Here is a 24,745-nt window from a genome sequence, read left to right as displayed (position 1 = left end):
GGTTGCCGATTGCGTCTTCAGCTGTCATCGACCAATCACAATTCAGATTTTAATTGAAATAAAGTGAAAAATGGAATCGCATTAAAATAAAGATTATATAACTCATTTGTCTTTTTTTATTATTATTCCTTAAATTATTTAATTTAATAAATTATATAATTAAACATTTTATTTATTATTATTCCTTAAATATAGATCTATTTATTATTTGAGTTAATGGCAAAGCGAAAGTTATAAAAATTACGAAAACAAAACGAAATTCTTATATCATACTAGGAATTAGATATTAACATAATAATATTTATTTTTTTACAAAAACTAAACAATATTATTCGGATTGAGAAAAACACAAAATATTGCTGAAGCGTTAATCCTTTGAGATAACTTTGAGATATCTGCCGAGTCAAGTGTTTGTAGCAAAAACAAAGTATTCCTGAAGTGTGTTGAAATCGATATGAAATAAGGAAAAAATCTTTATTGAAAGTATATAAATTATTATTGAAAGTATAATAAAATTCGAATGCGAAAATCGTATAATATTTAAATTAATTAATTAAATCAGCTGAGTGTTTTATTGTTTTCAATATTTAAATTAAAATAACTATTAAAATCGATTAGAATAAGATGCAACTTCCTCCTTTCTCAAATAATTAATAAATTAATATTAAAAAGTTAGGTATTCATTCACACTACGAGAACGTGAAATAAGCGTCACGTCAATAGACTGTTGGTGAAACTACGAATCACGGTTTCGCTCACTTTTAAAGGGGTTGGTAGTTAGATGGTAAGCATAAATAACCTTCTTTGGGTTTTTTTTTTAATTCTGTTTGTACGCGTATGAGCAACAGATAGTCAGAGTTATTTTCGCATTTATAATATTAGTATAGATTGTATACCAAAACATTCCCCAAAACTTGTTGCATATTCTGTATACGTTTTATGCATGTATATATATTGGTTTAGTAACTTCTTCAGTTACGCAGTTATTAAAACGAAATTGATTTTCCTTTCATGTGTGCTCAGATCATAAGATGAAGACGCGATTAATTCTTAGATCGTCATCATCACAAAGCAATCATATTTTTGCATGCCTTGGATTTCAATAAGTAATTTAAATAGAAGATTTCACAATAACATCACGAATATTATTCGCTAGGGTTGCCACATTGTAAAATAAAAATAAAAATATACTCATATAATTAATTAAACTATCTGATTTAATATTGATGCGTTAGATTTATAGTTTTTTTTTTTAATTATCTATGTATTTTAATTGTGAGCGTGAATGGCAGGTATGCGTTGGAATTTTAAATCTATCTTATAAAGTTTACAAGTACAACAATTCGATTTCGTACAAAGTTTCAACTTAAACAATCGTCGAACGATAACTAAACTCAGATTACTAATACAAAACAAACAATATTTTAATGAATTAATAAACAGTTATAGAAATCATATAAGAAATGATTGAAAATAAATCATAATTGCAGGTAAGTTAGCAGTAAATATGTTGTTAAGGTAATATTCTGAAATGTGCAAACAATTTAAGCTTTCGCTATGTATACTATCCATAAAAAGGTATTAACGCGGTAAAAACCCATTATACGAAACAAACATTTTCAAATATGAATACAGAATCCGAATCCAACGTTAAGTCCGATACTGTTAATACGTCAACTATGTATTGTTTACCACGCAAACGAGTGATAACATCTCCGGAGATAAGATGGAATCAAGAACTAATGTACTGTGACCATGATTGATGATAACTTCCGTTGCTATTTATAGCAATATACTGTTTGCGACATGGAGTCTCATTTTTTATTCCATTGTCACATTTTTATAATCTTATTGATCTTTTTTTAGATTATTTTAAATATTTGAATTATTATACAGTATAATGCTGCGATGATACTATACAACAGACGTTTCGAGGTGTTTAAGATAACTTTACTTTACATGAATATTGCAAATGGCAAAAATAAAGATACGAATGTGTTTACTCGATATAAATATATTTTGCTATTTAATATCGCACATTAAAGGCGTTATCATAAATAAATTGTGTTTTTACTCCATTAGGCAAATCTTTAAGCATTTTTTTTTACAAAATATAAATAACACTAAACATGAATAAGTCACAATAGACACGCAACACTAACCGTTGATAACGAAATTAATGTAAACGGCAGATGAATTACAGAGCGGCTAGATTTAATACGTGACAGGAGAAATCATATCCCCAGGGGAATGATTAATGTAGCGGACTTATGTGTAGTCATTAGCGACAGGGCTGCCAGTAAAGACTTATAAGGATATATTCTAGTGTAAATATGTTGACCTTAATATGACTTTTTAGTTACTTTTCTGAATGAAATTAACCTTAAGTTAAAAGTTTTATTTACTATGTAAAAATTATAAATATTATACATAAATATTTAATCTTCGAAAATAAACTACAAAATCAAAGGATACAAAAGTAAATACTCTGTTTAATTCGGTAATAAACGGTGGCAACCCTGATTAGGAGAACGCACGCAACATGAAAACGAAGCCGTGATATGGGTAATTGGAGCAAATCCTCGGATAACAAAAGAAAGCCAATTTTGTGAATTTGCGACCACTTTCCGCTCTCTTACCATCATATTAATGCTTAGATACACTTATCCATGCTTTGTCCCTGTCGTGCTCTATGATTCATTGTGTTATAAAATGACTATCGTTTAGTTATTGCTTATACGCTTTCTTAATTTCTTTACATATCTATTGACAGAGTATCTATCCTCTTTCGTTGTTTGAAATGAAAACTTTTATAATATACAACTAGAAATTTTACTAAATCATGAATTTGAACATTTTAGAGCTCACGTCATTTAAATAGTTTATTTATTAATATTTTATAATATCCAATTATCAATGAGAAAATACTACTCCTAAGACGAGAATCAATTAATCTTTTATAATAATTATTAATTATAGTAATAAAAGTAAAGTATAATATATGCAAACAAGTAACCGATGTTAATACACTTCGATTAGTATACCTTGGTTACTTTCATAGTATAATGTCTCACGGCATTATGATCTGGGGTAACGCCACAAATATTGAAACTGTTAATCCTGCAAAAAAAAGCTATCCGGTCTATTTATAATCATGGAACTCGAGACTCGGAAGACTTCGGAATGTTTTTACAAAATGGATATACCTATAGTTGCTTCACAACATGTTTACAACAATATAAAGACAATAATATAGATCTTTTTGAAAGAAAGATGATCATAGCATAGACAAGAACAGGAAAGGTAAACTAACAACTCATAGTTCCAGACTTCGTTATATACTCTCAATACAAGATTATATTAATGATAAAAATCTTGGGACTTAATATTTGTCGATTGTCGACCATGTTTTTTATTTTTATTTGGTAGAGCTAGATATTTCGACATTATCTACGACAAGACATTCTCGTTTTAAATACAGATAGTAATACGTTTAATTGTTCTTTACTGACATACTCTGTAATTTAAATAGTGGAAATTAGTAACTACTGAGTTTCTTGTCGATTCTTTTTGGTAGAATCTACTTACTCTACCCTGTAACATGACGTTAAATAAAAAAGAGCGTTTCCACAGCTCCATGTCACGCACTTCCGTCTATTTCCACAAAATTAAATCCCCACAGATCGCAGGAAACGAAAGCGAATATGTTACACGTCAAAAATATATTAAAAACATTTTTATCCCATTCCGTTACACATTAAAACACGTACTTAGAATAATGTAAATTACTAATTTGAATTAAATTTTCACACATTTTTATCCATTTTCTTTATAAAAAACTGGAAAAAATCTACTTATAAATGTTATTCTCATTCTTCATTTTAACAACAACTATGTTTCGCATATCAATATTAATATTTTTAAGCAGCCGATCAAGAATACCTAGCACCCGTATCACCAAAAAAAGGAAAATTCTACACATATAGACTGATTAAAATAAAAATAAGATTGATATAAGATTTTAAATTAACTTGGTTATTTTTTTTTTAATTTTATTTACTTTTCTCGTGAACAAGACATTCGTAGATAATGTCGTAATATCGAACTCCACCAAATGAAAATAAAAAACATGGTAAATATCCCGTTTTAAATATTTGTAGTAATAAGGTTGATATCTTGATATACATGGATGGGAATTGTAACAATGAAAATCGAGTTAAAACAAATGATGCATGCAAGATTTCTTAACGCAACATCTGCGTGCTGAACTTGACAACTCACTTTCATCTTCTAAAACGAGAATATGTTTATTCGTAGATATTATTTAAAAGGTGCGCCAAAAAAAGCATACTAAAATTCTATTCTCAAGCATATAGTTTTTAGATTAAAAGAAAAACTTTCTCATAGACGTTACAATAACAAGCAATCTTTATTATATAATGAAAAATCCTGCAGATTCCTTCAATCTATAAACAAAATGATATTCAAGATTAAAATACTTGCTAATCCTAATCCACGCTAACTAGATGAAATTAATATTTATACCTGTAAAATTAATTCGGTTCAGAGTTACGATCGGCACTACTGTTCAGTTATTGTTTACTATTAAAATGTATATTATTTAACAATACGTTAGATTAACAGACATTAGATTGACAGTAATCTGAGGATACGAATTATAATACACAGATAATTAATCCGTCACATTTTAATATTAATCTTCCCAGCCCTACAGATACAAGAAAACAATCGAGTAAGCCCAGAGGGTAAAGTTCCGCATCCTTTTGAGTCAGAGATGACATCATAGCGAATCCAATATTCATTGATAAACTTCATACATCGTATCGTATAATTATATGTCTTCAAAGATAATTATGTTATCAAATGCATTAAGAAACTAATTTGTACAATAATGTTTCTTATCAATTGATACGAAAATTGATATGTGAATAAGTGGAAGCGTGTGTAGATAGTGTTCATTACAACATTCACTACGTTAATAAACAAAGTGAGTGCTAAGCAAGTGAGCAGTTATATGGACAAGCAATGCACTAACCAACTTGATCATTTGTAATTCCGGGCTGTCGTGAGCACGATTAAATACAAACAAACGCCAATTCGAGTTCTAATAATTAAACCATCAAGCGTCCACAGCACACACACTCACTTTTACCAAACTAATTATTGCAGAGGACCATTTGTATCTTGCGACGAAAGTTAATTTTTGACGCGACACGTCGTACCGGCGTCGTTTCTAAAACGCCACACTGTTTCACAACACTATTTTATTCGATATTCGACTTTTAAACGGATTCGTTAGTGTTAAACTTTTCAAAAGTCACTCGCGTATTTGATTAGTTACAAGATAATAACGTGACAAGCGTTACCGTTGACGGCTGGCGCGGCACTGCGGCGAGTTATCGAGAATGAATGAAATAGGCTTGACGGTATCGTGCCTCTCGCTCGATCGCAGCCTCTGGCGCCCCCAGACAATTCTTTGTCGCGACCTCACGCGCACCCAACCTGTTGTTTTTTGTCACGTCTCCAGGTGGATTTAAAGTATCATGATTGGTTACGTATCCGATGTAGACCATTTCTTTCGAAACGAATTCTTAAAGAAATAACAGATGACTTATAGATAAAAACAAAACAATGAATAGCAGTAGTTGAAAACAAAGACGTTTTAAAATAGTACTATGATGAAACATGTTCACTGCAAACATAGTGTCACTGCGATATATGTTTTTTAAAAATAAATAAAATGAAACACGTAGGCAAAGAGAATAACGTAGAGCACTTGAGTAAACATATGATTCAAGTTGTGTGTGTCTAATTAAAAACATGTAACATGAGATAAATATTAACTGAAAAGATTCTAGTCTCGAGAAAGTTAGAGTTGAAATATTGATAAAAACCTAAACACTGAAAGCACAAATTTAAATGCTTCAAAATCTTGATCTAATCTACCTATTTTAAAATCTAGTCTTTGTATTACTTTCATTTTAATTATAGTTACCATTTGTTAATAATATTATGATATATATAATAAAATTAAAATAAACATTCATTTTATTACGATTTAATAGAAACTTACAAACTTATGTGTATTTTTTATAAAATATTAAAAAAAAGAAATATCTTTTTCCGGGTTTTTCAATGTTTTCTCTTAATGTTTTTGTAAATAGATGTACATAGGTACATATACTAGTTGCAATATAAGCTGAATTTCTTTTTTTAAAATTTGAATCACGACACTTAATAAAGATCCAATTGAATATTCGACCACAAATCGAAATAAGCAACCGATAATTCTAGAAAATTGACTGAAAATAAGTCGTTTATCAAGCAGACAATCTTGTTTTTACCATTTCGACAATCATAGAAAGTCAGACACGAGTAGCATCCGGTAGTCCGGTTTGCAATGGAAAACCACATAGCATACGAGTCTTGGAAATGTAGCTAAGTTTAGGAAAATGGGTCGAAGCTGACTCATGTGTTTTCTCCAGATCTATATGAATCTTTAACATACTTCTTCTTTAACTTTTACTTCCTCTACTCTAGATAAACGATATACTATAGATAAATAAGTATTAAAAAGTTCAAACTTAAATAGTTGATATTTACAAAAAAAACTATCTATTCACCTTTATTTCATTTATTAATGGTAATTATTGAACGTGTATAAAAACTGTAAAATGTACTCAGTTTATTTATGTATTTTGAATTAATTGCTTACATTTTAGTTTCACTTACTTAAATTAAATTATATTTTTATACGCGACACCATAACATGACTGGATGTATGTACGTGCCTGTTTCCATATTGATTCATTTTTATGGTTTCTGCTCCAATCCTCAGGGTCATAGCGTAAAGTTTTACAGCCTCTAACCTTCCTCCGTGAAAGAAATGTCTAATTCAAAAGAAATTATTTAATTCCCACTGATAGACTCTGGCGTGATGACGTTATCTATAAAAAATGTAATGTTTGTGAATCGAATATAATAATAATATTAAGTATGAAGCAAACAGAGCTTTATGTTGTTCAAGTGCATGATAAGGAGAGCGTTAAAATAATGTCACGAACTACATTAATGTTTATGATTTTAAACTATTATTCCACATTGAAGTAATGGCTCATAAATGCACCATGCCTGGACTTTGCCTTTGTGTACAAACTTAGCCCCTCGAAGGAGCTAAATTTGGAACTTCATCCATCACTCTGCACTAGCACTTCGGCGGTACGTGTGATAGGATTTCATGAGACAAATGAAAATTTCCTCATTTCCGTCATACATACATAATTGTAATGAAATCAAAAACTCCGTCATTAAATTTTACTCAGTTGTGATATCACAATTATCGGCAAATATCCCCACGTCCTAGTCATAGATCATCTCGGTTCTCACTATAAATATAAAACACAGACGTGTGGTTACACTGTACATTTTGTTCCGAAGGTACGGAACCCCGAGTGAAGAGTCAATTGATGTAGAAATGATAGCAAAAACAATACTCATGCGAAAACTGTCCGTGATTATAAACGTCATGAATATTTTCTTGCGCTGTCAGTTTCAAAGATAAATCTGACAGATCAAAGACGTGTGAGCCATTGCGATGGGGATTTTACCGAGATAATACGAAATTTCCATTACGAAACGAACAAATCGAAAATAATGTGCAGAAGCACTTACAACTTGGAAAATATTTTGACCGTTGTAACGATAAGGATTATATTTTTATTTTTATGTTTTTGTTTATTATTATAACTCCAAACATTAATTAATTTATAATATTGTTTCATTGGTCAAGTTTACGTTAATATCTACAAGTGGTGAATTCAGACACAAGCTCAAGGGAGGCTAAAAGCAACTTAGTTCTTCCGTGACAAATTCTAAAATGAACTTGATAAATATTATTCTCATTAAACTTATTAGCAAAGCAAAATAAAATTAAATCAGACTAGCTGGGTCAAATGACAATCCTGGATCTGATATTTGCGCAGGAGATATCAGCTAGGAGATAGGAGAGATAGGTGATCTATTGCACACACGGATGCTTAACACACCTACATTTTCAATTCATTTATTTTTATATCCAAATGAGAAGGCAATCTGGCACAATCAGAGACAGTTCAGGAGCATGACTTGTCGTATTCCGAGGCAAAGCTGATTAAAACTGGTACTTAGATGTTTTAACAGAAAAACCACAAACATTTTTATTGACATTCGGAATATGAACCCTGTTGCTTGGGATCTAAATTAAAAACTTTCCTTGCTCTAATAAATCTGTAAGTAAGTATATTACTAAAATATTATTTTTCAGAACTAACATAATTGTATAAGTTACATTATATACCTTTATATTAACTGATACTTATATCCGGCAAGCTACTCATGCAATAACTTTTAGGAGTATAGTTAAATATTATAGAACTACAGACATTAAGATGATCCCATAGACAATTTACTAGTTTTCAACTAGCTTGATATACTTTTAACTTAATTGTTTTATACAACAGAACCTGCAGCTGCCTTTTTCATCAAAAACTATTTGTACCCCTGCGTTTGCGCAATACTGCTTTATAGTCCAGAGGAATATAGAAAAAAAATTGCTTGATTAACAGGTTTCAAAAATGTCTGCTACACTTTCACTCGACATTAATTAAATACTTCATTCAAAAATGGGAAAAATAACTTTCGATTATTATTATTTTTTTATAAATAAGTAGATCACTTTTTTGTTAGTCAAGAATAATTTATTTTGCTTATAACAAAACTATACCGCATTTAATTTAAAAATTAGTTTTAAGCTCTTAAAGTATAAGGTGTACAAAATAGTTTCTCTTCTTCACCAATTTTTTTCGGATATTAAACAGTTTTCACCAAAAACTAACATCTAATTGCATTTTATTCGAAGATATCTGGTTAGAAATTTGTCACTCCTTCGATTCATTATAATCAATAATCGTTATTATTGACACAGTAAATAATATTTCTGGATAAATTCTTCGATATTATTTTTTGAGATTCCCGACTCTGTACAGGTTACGCTTGTCTAGAGACACCACCTAGTCCAATCAAAACCACCCGGAGACATTCTTAAGTCAAACGACGAGAAACCATTTAAATCGGATAATATATACAAAAATTGATTTTAAGTCATATCAGTCGGATATATTTATTTGTATCTTTGGAGTTCCGTTATAAATGTAATAATAGTCTAAAATTATATATATATTGTAAAATTCATAATTGGCGAAACACTTAACTAAGGTGCAATTATATAAAAACATAATGAGAAGTATAAACAGACACACACATGGACATCGTAATAACATGTCATTTTTTATTCTATTATAAAAGTAAAATTATTTTCCGTACATCAAAGGCAACAATTATTAACAATTTCGTTTCATTGGAGCTATTCTGTAAGAAAATACTTTCAACTCAGTACGGTGAGTTCTACGGATCACGATCGTGATGAGTCTGAAAGGAAACACGCATCAAAACAGTACGTCAGTGTAGATCGTTTTTCAAAATCCACGAGTGAGATGCGTTGTGAGTTTAACAGAATAGCACTACTGAACTCGTTCACGGTTTTTGTCCAACGAGTCATTAAACTTCACCAAAGGCAGCTATAATTGGTTCCAAGAAACAAGATCGAGTGCCGCCAAAACCCCTGATAATGCATTACGGAGAAAGGAGAAACAAAAAAGGGACAGTCGAGACATTTTTTGATGAGATTTGCATTAATGTGGTCTGTTTTGATCTGATGTAATTATATTACGTAGTCTTATTAATATTATCATAACGTCACCTTTATTTATTTATTACTAGTGGGTCTCCCGCGAAACTTCGAGTTTATTCAAAGATTTTTTAGGAATTTCGAAACCTATAACTGATTTTGTTTTGATTTCATTGTAAACTGCAAGTCACTCATCTGCAATTGGCGCCAAAATGATGAAACCTCTTTTAAATGAAATTTTTAATATCAATTAGTATACTATTTTACTTGGTAGTAGGGTTTTGTGTAAGCCCGTCTGGGTAGGTACCACCCACTCATCAGATATTCTACCGCTAAAAAACTGCACTCAGTATTGTTGTGTTCTGGTTTGAAGAGTGAGTGAGTGTAACTACAGGCAGAAGGGACATAAAATCTTAGTTCCCAAGGTTGGTGGCGCATTGCCGATATAAGGAATGAGTATGCCTATGAGCGGTGTTGACCATCAGTCACCCTGAAGTTTGATTATAATGTACCAAGGTTGTATTAAAACTTTTCCTCTTCCGTGTATGACATATTCATTCATGCTTATTGTTTAACTATTGTGTTGGCTACTAAAATTAATATACATATATCTTAAAGTTAGCTCGCTTAAATACTATGTATAATTTCATCTTATTAATTGAAGGTAATACATAAAATCTTTCAACCATGTAGAACCTAAACCTGTGCACAAAAAATCTGCCTATTACAGCACAGTTAGTTCTATTCATGGTTTATGTAAATTCCATTTATATTTAATTTAAAAAAGATAAAATGTAAACGTATACTGTTGTTAATTAAAAACCATCAAGCCTGAAAATCAACCTCATTTGAACTCATTATTCCATTAAATAAGGCGAATCGAAAGCAAAAACTAGTTAAGTCGCGACACATCCGCCCATTGAACGACGTGTTTGGATAAGAAACGGAAGCCGTATAGCTTAGCAGCTGGCTTATTTTTAGTCTTCGCACGCGACTTGTCTTGCGTAGACTATACCAATACGCAATACATAGTTTTTTGACTTTTCAATATTTATTTATTCGTGTACCATAAAGCTACACGTAATGAAGTGTAATGATAAAAAGTCTACATAAAATTACTTATGTCTTACAAAAGATCTCTGCCGGACGACCTTTTATTGAAAATTATTTACTTAGCATAGTTATAATATATATATTAAAAAAAAAATAAAAAAAAATATCACTCTAACGATAATAGACATCGTGCTCATTTTTTTTCTCTGTTTTTATTATATCATCTGTAAGAAGACTTAAAAGTTTTGGAACAAATCTGGCAAAATTTAAAAATCGAATTGAAGATGAGAATTCGTAGGTCCTAATACTACATAAATACTACTTATATATAAATCATACTAATTCTGTTAACATCCATTTTATCAATATATTATGGATGTTAAGAAATTTTATTCTCGTAAGAGTACCGTAAAATATAATGTATCATCAAAAATGTGCTAGTAGAAGAAACAGCGTCTAAATAACGCCAGAAAAAACGCTTTGTTTTTGTCATGGTGTATTTCTTCCGAAATTGAATATTTAAGTCAATTTTAACGTAACATCTTATTGGCTTTCAAACCTCACGAGTTCCGTGCAAAAAGCTAGCTAATAATTTAAAAATGTTTTCCTCAACTCCTGGACTATGTTTGAAACCTACAAAAAACAATTCGAAGTACATCAAAACGCTATTGAACTCGATGGAAAACAATAACAGTAGTGACGTATTGATATCCTGCTATTGAAAAATTTGATTGTATTTTACGAGTCGATGAAGCAAACAGACGATATTGACTAACAAGGTTTACCTTCTTAGAAGTATAAAAAGCACTGTGACGTCATGTTTTTATTAGATTTTGTTCACTTTGTACGAATTGCGTCTAGATTGTAAACAAATAGAATTTTTCCTATTATATACAGCGATGGGCATGTGGGAATCAACGGTGCTAAATTCGCCGGAATACCCTCATAAATGAGCTATAAATACCCAAAAATGAGCGGCATTTATTCGAAGAGCGCCACGGGATTGCGTATGCTATCGCCGTACTGGTGTCCCGACCTGAATCCATCCTAGGCGAAAGTCTTAGCACTAAAAATCCCTATTACTGCTCTCCCTGATGTTCTGGCTTACGACTGAATTCCACTCTAATATTACCTCTTATACCGTAATGGGTTGCAATAAACTCGACAAGCAGTTAGTACAATTGTCTCACGTGATGATGAATGGTTATAGTTGAAGAAACATGAACAGGTGTATAAAATACAGCTATTAGTAAAGTATTATAGCATTGCCAGCCAACCGCTCAAAGTATGCCATTTCCATAATAAGAAAATTATTAAAAGGAAGCAATTAAACCTTATAATTTTGACGTAACAATATAATTAAAACAAATAAATACACTTTCATATTTTATAAGATAAATAGACACTAGTTTCAGCTCACGACTTCGTCCGTCTGTTTCAGTAGTTAGATACCCTTCATACATTTAATTACCCCCGACAAAATAATAAGCAAAATTCTATAACTTATCGGTTGTGTAGTTTAGACGTGAAAGCGTAACAAATAAACAAACTCACTTTCGAATTTATATAATTAATTAATATTTAAGAATCTCGAGATAATAAACGATATGATTTAAAATGAATATATTTTCGGGCTATAGATATAGGTCTTGCAATGACTAGACGAGCTACAATAAATCAACAAATCAAATATTTCAACTTTCCATCAGAAAGTGAAGTCACATCTATTAAGTTAATTGCGCTTTGCGGACAGCTCGTTATCTTATCATTTTCTTTATTAGAATTGATGCCTCTAGCGTGTTATGATAGTGTTGCGATATTACCACGTTGCGTACTAGTCAGTAACCCGGCTATGCCTGATCTTACACACACGATTATCTTGTTGATGTAATAATGCGAAAGTTTGTGCGATTTAATGATTATTAATCACATTCGAACTTGGTTTCTATTATATTTTGACATTAAAAGTCTAGAATGTCGTGAATTAGAATATACAAAATTTAACGTACGTTGAACCGAAAAAATAATGTTGGGTTAGGTTAGATATAGATAGTAAATTAAGAATAGTTCGACGACATGATACGTTTGACATTTTCATGTGACGTCATAAGGCGTCATACATTTTGGTACCTCAAAATGTTTTTAGCCTTAAAATTGATTCAAAGGGATGGTTTATATGTATTATAGTAGAGAAAAGTAAAGAATTTATCTTTGTAAATTTGTTCTTTAATCTAAAAGTTGTATATAGACCCTACACTACAAGTGTAACATAAAATACTTATGTAAAATATAACACCCGTATTTTCAGTATGTACGATTATATTGTAGTCCTAAAAAATGCGAATTTTACTGGACTAAATCCAGTCGTTCGACATTATACCGTATTTTATAATTTCAATATCTACTTATTGATCGATATTAGATACTTTAAATTAAACTTATTTTATATTTTTGCGTCATATTTGCGTGATGTTGTATATATAATAATACTGGCCAGTATTCATTTAAAAAAAGTTATAAACATAATTCGAAAACAATTAATTCTTACCAAGACTCCTAACTACTAACATTAAAAAAAAACTAAGCGTAAGTAGCGAAAGTCTTTAGAATCAACACCAAAAGAAATACTTCATTATCTTGAAGATTATAGATATGAGTTAAGGAAGTTGTAAAAGAAAATGGATTTGTAGCGAAATTTTCGCAAAAAAATAGGCACGTGTAAAACGATTAATAATGAGGCAGTTTGTCTTACGATATTTTTACAAGATTAAAAAAAGTCGCAACGCTTTCTGATTAGACGGCTGCTGCACAGATTTATGACCCGAGTAAGACTCCTTGTTCGACTTGAATAATTTCATTAATTGGAGTTTTCATACAAAATCTTTCTAACAATCTCGTCTGTCATCGAAGGCGTGTCCATCATCGTGCGTCATACGTATACAAAAATAAAACAGTTTATATATTTAATAAAACCTATTTACACTATAAGGATTTAAATTGTTAAAAAGTAAAGTAGTCAAGAAAGTAAAAGCCGTTAAATGTCCGGTAATATCTCCTCTCCTTTTTTGAAGAGAAGATTTAGAGTTTATTCCACCACGCTACGCACACACCAATGTAGGTGGATGCACATGTGGCCGATTTCCATCCGACACATTCAGACGAATTACACACAAATTGAGAGCATAATAACACAGTCTTGCCTGGGTTTGAACCAGTAACCGTTGGTTAAGATTCACATGTTCTAGCGACCTAGCCATCTCATCATTGTTAAATATTAAACTAATTCTATCATTATGACCGTGTAGAATGTTTTTCCAAATTCAATCAAGTTCCATTATTAAATATAGGAGCATTACACTTTTTTATTGATTGTCAATTTAAACACTACCACGGTTTACAAAAGAAAATACCCCGATCTGAGAAGAACCGGCGAAAGAAAGTCAGCGGATTAATTTTGTTATATTAGGAGCAGTTCCACGCTGAATCGCTATTCGTTTGTTTGTCTGGCTGAAAAATGAATAGTCCTGATACCTATGAAGATGAAAAGGCGGGGTCTTAAATCTCTGTATTTTTCTAATATTAAGGTGTTAAATTATAACACTAATTATAATTTATCATAGTTTTACATTCAGGTCGAGATTAACTAATTTTATTATGTATTTTATTATTATGATTAAATAACTAAATTTGAATGCCAGGTAACATAGCTTAGGATTTAAATGTTTAATAGTTATTAATGAGTTTCTTAAGACTTGGTTCATATTTTTGAAGTCATAATTTTCAAGTTAACGATTTATATAAACTAAGGCACTTTACAAAACTACGATAAAGTGGCTGATTATGAAATTGACTTGTTATTTGAACAATTCCAATAATTATCGTGAGAATCTTGAGAATTCAATGTAAAAAAATGTTTTCACTTTATATTGTCAGTCTTTCTGACTTTAATTAATTATCTACAGTAAATCATCGAGTGAGTAATAAATTATCAGCTTTATTTTATATATTTTTATTACGATGCTGATTCTTTAAACGGCAATAATTGTTCGTACGTAAGCACAATGCGCAAATAAAAATGCAAATAAAAAATAGCTCTATCAATCTCATAAAGTGCAAATCACACAATCCGCAGCGATAACAATAAATGCAATTAGTGTTACCATAAAAACAAACGGAAAACTTAGGAAAACTACGCATACTGGAAAAGTAACATAAAATTATAAGAAAAAAATATTTACCAGAACAATGCTCGTGATCGTAATTCAAACAGCGGGTATATAATTAAAAAAATGTGTGTATATGTAAATGTAAAAGCTCGAACTACGGTAAATCTTAAGATTTTCCAGTAAAACCTAAGATTATGAATGGTAAAATAAAACTTTGGGATTCGACCTTTTAACCTAACGACGAGAAATTAAATTAAATCCTAAGATTTACATCTTAGGTAAGGTTAGGTTGGAATGGTAAAAGTCCGAAAAAGTCGTCTCTTTATAATAAATACTTACATTTACCAACTAATGTCGGTAAATCTTAGGTTTTACTGGAAAATCTTAAGATTTACCTTAGTTCGAGCTTTTACAGTAACATATTATTGAAATCCTGAGTGTTAATAAACTTATAAAGTTAGGGCTTTGAGTAGGTACCAACCACCCTCTCGTCATATGTTCTACCGCCAAACAGCAATGCTTAGTATTGTTGTGTTTCGGTACGTATCATCTTAGTTCCCAAGATAGGTACATTGGTATTATGAAAAATAAACAATATTTCTTACAGTACCAATGTCTATGGGCAGTGGTACCCGCTAACCATCAGATGGCCCGTTTAAAAGTTTGCCTACCTATTTGAAATAAAAAGTCCGCAATATGAATAGAATAAGAATTCTTGTGAAGTCATTATGATTTCAAGACTGCAAAACTAATGACAACTCCTTTGTTGAAATGGCTTGTAAATCTCCATTATTACGTAAAAGAAAGATAAACCAACTTAAACGAATATAGATATGATGTCATAAAATATATATTAGCTTTTATTTTGTCATACTTAGGAAAAAAATAAAAAAGGATAAACGAACTAAATTTAAAGCAATCAAGGGAAATAGCAACAGGATTATTGTTTCGTCATATTTAAAATATTTTTTTCTTAAAGACGAATGGTGTCCCTATTATTGCACTTGCTAACTAGTGGCATGGTATAAGGTATTATTGTGTAGCTGTTCTCACTTCTCGCCTTGACTTGCGTAAAGTTCAGCTTACCATTACAATCGGACACAGGTCGTAATGAATTTAGGCAGTTTACAGTCCGACGTTAGTTTTTTTTTTTAATTTCTCGTCCGTATTTTAATATTTTATTTTGCTTATATTTGCAGAAATATTCATAGTTTGCAATTGTAATTGTAATGTAATTTTATATTTTTTTAATTATTTATTTATTATTATAGTTTTTAATAAAATTATTTTATTATTTTAACTTTTAATATTTTTTAAGTAAATTTATTATGTACAAAACTAATATTCTAAATTTACAAAAAAAAAGGGTTTTAATTCTTTTAATGATTATAATTTAGTTATTCATAACTTGATACCACATATCTTCATTAATATAATAAACAAACTGAATCGTATATTCTACTCTAGCAGCGTGTTTATAAACGCTCATTTGTCATAAAACTTTAAATTACCAACTTAAATATTATGACAATACTCAAAGAAACGGTTACAGACTATTACCAATATTACGATCATTGTATTGTGAAGTTGTTTTTGATTGTATTTTGTAACTATTTCAACAAACGCCCGAAGCTAATATCACCATTTACCGATGTAACATTGATCGATGTACCCACTAACAAAGTTACTAACTGCATTATAATAAAACTAGGCTGCACGTATGTGAATGAAAAAGTAAAAGCGATTAAAATTTGTACATGGGAGAGTAAAGCGTTCTTCATCTGAAACATTACATACATAACATATATTTAAACATTGTATACAAATTGAATCTTCAATAATTCGTTCGGAATAAAATTAAAAACTCACAAACTCAGTTTTCAGGGATCGCCACGAGGTGAGGCTGTTGCTTCTTCGTAAGCTGGCTTCGACGCGCTTCATCGACATCGTGTACTTGCCCTAGAAAAATAAAATTTGAAACAGTCTCGTAAAAAAATAAATCCGACTGACAAGAATCTTTCTTTTACTTTCTTTTCTAGTAGACAAAAAACATTTGACATCGAATTGATGCAATATTGGCCGAGAGCACCAATATTCATAATGTGTTTTGAATGTCGACTAAGATGATTTTGGAACGTTGAAGGTAAAATAAAATGTAGATAAAACCAATAAAGTGGGATAGTGCTATATTATAAATAAAGATAAATTAATCAAGAATTATTATCATAAATTCTCATGGGATGCGCAAATCTAGGGTTTGTTCATCTTTATTTTATTATTATTGATCTATTTACTTAAGTAGGCGCGACCCTCAACGTTAAATGTTATTATCGGCGTAGAATAGTAGGAATCAGTGACAGTCGCGCTTACAAGATATCTAAGTGAGCGCCAGACTAAAGACATGGAAAAAAATACAAATAAGCATATATATGTTAAGTTTATTTAATTAATTTAAGGTGAAGAAGAAGAAAACTTGGTTTTGAAAAATTTATAAGTAGATCTTATGTGAAATATAGTTATCCATAATATTACCTTTAAAATTGTTCAATATAGTTCTTTAAAAATTACTTAAATAGAATTGGACCTATTCTCAATACTAATAACAATAGAAAATAGAAAAATAATTGTTATCATTTAGAACAAGAGTGCACAATTATCGTACCACCACGCATCACTGCGCAGTTCGCAGACGACGCGACGTAGACGCTAGGTGATAATAGTGTTAATATAGACGAAAAACGACAAATATCAACTACTTTATATTTGCAATAAAAAATAAGTTAGTATCAATAAAATTAATATATTTTTATTTGAAAATAGAACAATTATTGGTATCTTTTTAATAGCAATAGATTGCAAAATATTTTTACGAACAGGAAACATAAAAAGGTTTTTTGGGTGTTAATACAGTATATAATATGTTGTTCTCTTAAATAACGTCAAATTTAAACGAGACAAGACTTTTAATTTCAGATCCCTTTGACTCCAATGAATTTCCAGGACTCTATTATACATTCACTTGAATTTACCACAGGTTTACCTACTACCTAAACTGTAGATCGACAGATGTATGTATCTATTTATCTTTCGTTACTGTTCATAAAAAGCATTTTATAACGATTTGGAATAGGCTAGATACTGCAGCCATTAAATATGTAGTTTGAAAACCTCGCGTGTCCTTTTCCGACCTACTGTGACGTCACATCATTCACATATTTTATTATCTAATTAATAGTCCAAACTAAAATATAGAGCTTCAAAAAGGGACAAGATTATTCCATAATTTATTTCTTCATAATAAGTATACTTTTGGTGCATCGAAATAATCTCTGTACCTTAAAAATAAAAATTTGTTAAAGTTATATCAGGGATGTTAGGGATATATCATTTCGGATATGGATATGGATACGAATATTTTAATAATATATTACCGGTTTCACATACGGTTACGGTTAGATTTTTCGGATTGTTTCGGTCACGGTTACGGAGCTCCATAACATCACTAATAATATTTTATGATAATTTACACTTTGATATAATCAGGATCAAATATTATATGAGGTGATATAAAGCTTTCCTGTAATAAGCCGTAAGTTATATAAAGATAATAATGAATAATAATAATATCGTAATGAATGAACTTCACTCTCAAAGTCTCACAGGACAAAAATGGAATACATTTTTTCGGCCCGACGACGTAACCTGAAGGAGTTAAATCAAAAACAAATATATACATTGTAAAATAATAAATGCAATATTATTAATAATATTTAATTTATTAGTAAACATGTAGTATTCATTATCTTTATATTTTTGCACCTTTCAGATAACTTTTATTGAGGTCCAATTCACGTTCTTTTAAGTCAATTTCTAAAAACAAATCATTACTATTACCTACATTTTAAATTCAAAATATTTTTAAACTTTTCATTTCTGACGGAATAGTCTACTTATATTTTAATTAATATATTATATCAAAAGTAAAATATCTACGTTTTGCAGCGAAATGAAATATAATTATATTTAAATATAGTGATAATATACACGCGTAGCAATAAAAAATAAATTATTTAGCTCAAATTGTCGAACGCCTTGTAATCGCGTAATGAGTGATAATATTATTGAGCTAGGTTCAGACAAGTCGAGAAAACTAAATTAAAAGGTGATCTTATTGTGTCATTGTGTTATAGTTTTTAACTATACTTATATTTTTAGCCAAATCAATTATATAAAAAGATATAATTTATTCGATCGTTTTCTATTTACTGTATTTTTAATCAAATAAAAATCCGTAAAAAAAATATTTATTTATACACAAATAATCGATTTTAATGTTTTTTTACTCAATTTCAGATATTATATTATTGTGTTCAAATTGTGTTACGCAAGTTTTGAAATTCGCTCGGTAGTGCAAAATCGTCTGTTTTCGACAAGTCTTAACCCAACTTTGAAGTAATTGCTTCTCGCCCGAAGCATTCTAAGCGCGCTTTCACAACGCTTTCTAGAGTTTAGCATTCGTAAGGTACGCAACACGACAATGTTTACAATACTATTGGCACATATGTACAAAATTGGATATCCAATAAAGCAATCATGGTTTGAGTATAGTTCGAATACGAACTACACTTTTAAAATGGTTTTGACAAGATGGCTGCTAATTTTTCAATTGAGCAATTTATCAAATAATATATTGATGGAATTTAGAGAAGATTTAAATAAAATGGCAAGCTGAATTATCATGCACGGTAATCGTTTTATAGCGCTACGTATTTTATATTAAATCAGAATTAAAAATAAAGCAATTATTAAATAAAGAAATAAAAAAAAATATATATATATATAAAAATAGCTTTTATTTATGACAACTCGCAATGGGTTTTTTGTTAAGGTCCTTTAGCGTATTCTATACATCACCTAAACGGAAATAATCACTATTAAAAGGCACTCAAGTAAATCTTTGTTTTTTAAATACAAGTTCAAGTTGAAAGCAAATTTTACAAAAGGTTCTGAACAATTCACTGCTGATCTTTCCTTTCAAAGGTATCAAGGTAACTATAAAAAAAGAACACTATTGTTAATACTTAGTTTACCATAGTAAGCATTTTTATCGCTCACATACTCCATTACAAAAATGACGACTTCTCGTCACACAAATAGAAACACTATTTATTCATACCAAATCTAAAGGAACGAATGCAGGCTACTTATTCTGGCCAACAATTATAAGGTAATGAAAAATATATATTAAAAAAATAAATAGATTCACTAAATTGTCTTGAGCATCAGAGATTGCAAAGTATTTGATCTCACTTTAGCAAAGATTATATAAAAGCTATTAGTGCTAGTTGATTTTGTTAGTTTTAATTTAAATAATCTTATATATTAATAGTGTAAGCTGTTTTTTGTCCCAGTGATTATGGCACGATAGCTGCACATAATAATCGGTTATGGTCTCATGTTGAGGAGCTCCAGTCGTAGATTTGCAGAAAATTAAAGAGGATTCTTAATTGCAATTTACTAAATTGTTACGATTTAACAAAGAATAAATTTTAGAAGACGGAAAAATCTTACTCTTGGCCGGTTTGAGAGCATACGGCTGTATAAGAAAAAAAAAATGAAAAACATAAACAAAATTAAAGTAAAATTTTTTCGACAAAACTAACTAGAACGTATTTTATTTGACATTCTAATGTATTTTATTTGACATAAAAATTTTCATTTAATTAAAGGTTTCATAATTTTGGCGGCAAATGCAGATTAGTGACTCGCAGTTTACAATGAAATGAAACCAAATAATTATAGGTTCAGTCATAGATTTCGAAATTCTTAAAAATATTTTAATAAACGTGAAGTTTCGCGGGAGATCCACTAGTTATTTTAAATGCTAAAAAAGAGTAGCGTGGTACTAATGTCAAGGTTCTGATAGATTATATAATTATACCGTCCTCCACAATTTTACAAACATTTTTCTATTAACGCAGAACCGTGACAGAACACAAAGGAAGATTTTCAATCGGGCAGAGCATAATAGGCGGTTAGTTCCGCAAATTTATTATTGAAATTGCCGTGATCTGTTTGAAGGCTACTGATAAATAGCACTATTAACAAAACGATAAAGCTACGACAAAAATATACGTACTTTATGCAAAGTATTTCAATAACATTTAAAAATAGTATGTATTTTATCTCTACTATATTATAAAAAAACAACACACCAAATGGAATTGACTAAAGAGGTCCCCAAACCAGAGACAAAATCGTTCTTTTTATCTGTGTATCTACTCACGCAAAAATATGATTAATTTAAAAAAAAATATGAATATTACATGCTAACTCGAAACATAAAGATCATATATTTTTTATTACATTAAAAAGTTACAAGGGGAAATCTTCAATTACTCTTGTTAAATGTATGCATGCGTTATACGACCAAAGCTGGTTATGTTTTACGAAAACGTGAACCAAATGCTTAGTCTATAATTAAAATTGTACAAGTGAAACGTGTTACGTAATCTGGAGCGATATTCTCATTTTTATAGATAAAATGAATCTTTACATGCATAAAACGAACACATTTCAAATACAGTTACCAAACTCAACCGCAGCCGACGAAATTCAAGCCGCGTTATAGGAAGTTTCGTAAGGAAGTGCACTTATGTACTGCTAATATTATCTTACAATGAACCAAGTTATTGTGTGATGTGTCTACGCAACAAAAATAATTAACAAACTCAAATTCAACAACAAAAAAACATACACAGTTTTAAATGTATCAAAATTGTAATCCATCATTTTAGGTTTATGTTTCGTGATAACACGCCTATTAAATCTCATTGACTTAACAATTTCTGAGCTTTATTAAAATGTCTTAAAGTGATCTGCCCTTATTGATTGAACTTCTCGAGCTGATAGCTACTTCGATTGGTAATATCCACATCGATCGATAAGTGTTAATTATAGCGTGGAAGATTTTAAACTTTGTTTTTAAAATAAAAGTAGTAAAGTAAACGTCCAAAAAGTACTCTGTAAATGTTCGTGCGACTCATACTTTCAACGCATGAGAAAGTTCTGAGGCTTATTCCTTTACGATGTTAAATGCGGGTTGATGGATACATGACAGATTTTCATTTGACATGGTCTCTCACGATATTTTCAAATTACTTACAAAATATTTTTCCAACGAATATTAAATGAATTATGAAGAAACCTCGGCAGTCTGCAATGACGATATCTATTGTATATCTAATTATATGGAAATTATTGGCGTGTCACAACAATACTGAATGTAATATTTGCAACAGTCGCCTACGCTCCACAAAGGTCGAACTAAAGCATTACTATTAAACAATTTATTACCTACATACGAGCTGTAGAAAAATTTAAAACAACTAACGCGGCTTCGCACGATTAATTTGATTCATCCCATCATATATTAAACAATAATACACGGTGTATTATACAGGCTACGGTCTTTTTCGTGTATTAACTGAGATATCTTGTATATAATTAATAAATATTTAAAATAAATATGAATAAAATATAATAAAAAATAAAAATATATTTTCCCATTTTTTAAAACTCAAATCTGTTATATATGCATGTGTTCTATAATACGATGAATATATTTTAACGACTTCATTAAAGTAAATCAAGACTCTCGACTATTACAAAATTATATATGAAAGTATTCTACTGTTAAAACTCTAAATAGAAGAGAAAATAGAATAAAAATCCAACCTCTACTTCAAAATTACGGCCAACAGACGCGAAAGGGTAATTTTGATGTGTAGTATTTAATCATATTTACAATGTATTACAGTAAAAAATAAAAAAATAAAAACCGTAAATATTCTGTTGCTGGCCTAACGCCGTATTTATGTGTTCTTAGGTGCAGAAAGCTTGGAAGCCCTGGGGCGACAAATGAGGTCCCTAATTATTATTGTACAAATTAATTTGAACATTTTCATTTCTGTCAGTCAGATTTGTCGATAATATTTTTACTCTTGTTATGAACAACTTTTAAAACAGTAATTACTAATATTATTTTAAGTTAACTCGTCGGAATCCTTATCGTGGAGACCCCCCTCTCTTGTACCCTAGGGCAGTTGCCCCGGTTGCCCTCCCCTCAATATGAAATGAAAACAGTGCAGATGTTGATGATACACATATGCAATAGAATTTCTCAAATTCAGAATTTTCTTTCACAGAATTATGAACACAAATTATGCAAATGAGAACTCAGTGTCGCTTGCTGGCCGAATTAGAACCCGTGCGTGAACACATGTACTGTTCACTGAGCAATCTTGGTTCTCGTATCTAAATACGATGCTTATTATTAATGACATCAATATCTTTCAAATCTACACTTTCATTATTGTGTGATTAAATTATGACTTTCCCTGTTATTTAGATAAATATTTAAATCCATCCTCATTTCCACAATTTCTAAGATGTTGTTTAAATAATTATTACAGGCACTAAAACCTGTTAGGCAGGCCCCAAATGAAATATTTTAAGAGGCTACGGACACGACCAAAGTAATTGATAAAAATGCAGGAAACACAGCAAGGTCCAAACTCCAAATATCGAGTCTTGCAACTTCTCTGAAATATCCATCAACTAATAAAGGACTTTGGAAATTTTCAGCTTAAATAGAGGAGAATGGGAGGTAACTTTGGAATCATTTCACACGTACGAAGACAGAACGAGTAGCTAGTTTTAAGGTAATTTTCAACGTCAAATTACAAAAGATTTTTTTCAGGAGATAGAATACCGAAAATACATAATTAATACAATTAACCATATACATACGCCCACAACTTCGGTTGCACAACCCGTCACCGTAACTGGTTACATCAAGGGGTAACGCAATTTGATCACAACATGGTTACAAAGGTGCATTTAGTATTCAAGTCCTCGCTGTGTTTCAATTTGTAACATGTCTCGGGAGTTCAATGACAGTTGAGTGTTTATAATAATACATAACATACACCAAGAAAATAATGCATATTATGTAACTAATATTTTATTATAAATTAAATTATTATTTGACTTAAAAAAAATGGCTGTACACTTCACGCGGCCAACCGAGCGTCTTCTCCACTAAGTACACAGAAAGTTTAAGCCCAACACAATAACAATCTCCTATTCGAATTTTGGTCAATCTCAGGAATATATCCTAATATTGTACAAGTGTCTTTGCAAACACAGGTACACTCTATATTCCCTCACCCTCACATTTTAGTTCGATGACCACATAATTCGAAAAGGGCTCAGGCGAACATGCATTAACGAGGTTTCAAACGCCTTTAACTTTTTAACTTTGCCGATTCATAAATTAAAACCATTTGAAAAATACATTAATAAAAAAGCATATTATTACATATAAGATTACACAGATGATAAAAAAGCTGATACTTGTTGACTTCCAGGCAGGATTCAACTAACATAACTATATGTTTTTTAAATGTTGATAAAGAGTAACTACTGAGTTTCTTGCCGGATCTTTTCGATAAAATCTACACTCTACACTCTTGATTTTCTTCTGTATCCACTAAGAAGAAAAAGCTTGGCTTTTAAAATAGTTTGTTTTAGATAAAACTTGACTGCCTCATTGGCAACGTTGATTCTGCACCTGAACTCTTTCCGATAGTACTAGGATGTTCTTAACTTTAAATAGAATAGTTTTCTGTTATATTTTTGATATAATGATATAAATTTATATATTATTTGCATTTTGATAGCGTCACAAGTCCAAGCTCGTGTACATTTAATCGTCGAT

General features: G+C 30.4%; 1 protein-coding gene across 8 annotated transcripts in view; it reads right to left on the bottom strand.

Moving 5' to 3' along the window:
* The window catches only part of LOC125064771 (rho GTPase-activating protein conundrum), an 82,609-nt gene that overhangs the window by 50,948 nt on the left and 6,916 nt on the right, over positions 1 to 24,745 (bottom strand). For 4 of the 8 annotated variants that reach the window (XM_047672002.1, XM_047671984.1, XM_047671993.1 and 1 more), the window contains exon 2: positions 16,834 to 16,923. In XM_047672002.1, the coding sequence (XP_047527958.1) occupies positions 16,834 to 16,923 (90 nt within the window). Of the gene's footprint in view, positions 1 to 5,056; positions 5,424 to 16,833; positions 16,924 to 24,745 lie in introns of those variants that run through there. The other 4 variants (XM_047672019.1, XM_047672035.1, XM_047672043.1 and 1 more) reach the window with 4 other exon arrangements.

The sequence above is a fragment of the Vanessa atalanta genome, chromosome 1 (assembly GCF_905147765.1).
Source record: "Vanessa atalanta chromosome 1, ilVanAtal1.2, whole genome shotgun sequence".
Taxonomy (NCBI): Eukaryota; Metazoa; Arthropoda; class Insecta; order Lepidoptera; family Nymphalidae; genus Vanessa; species Vanessa atalanta.
This window is presented reverse-complemented; position numbering and strand designations above follow the sequence as displayed.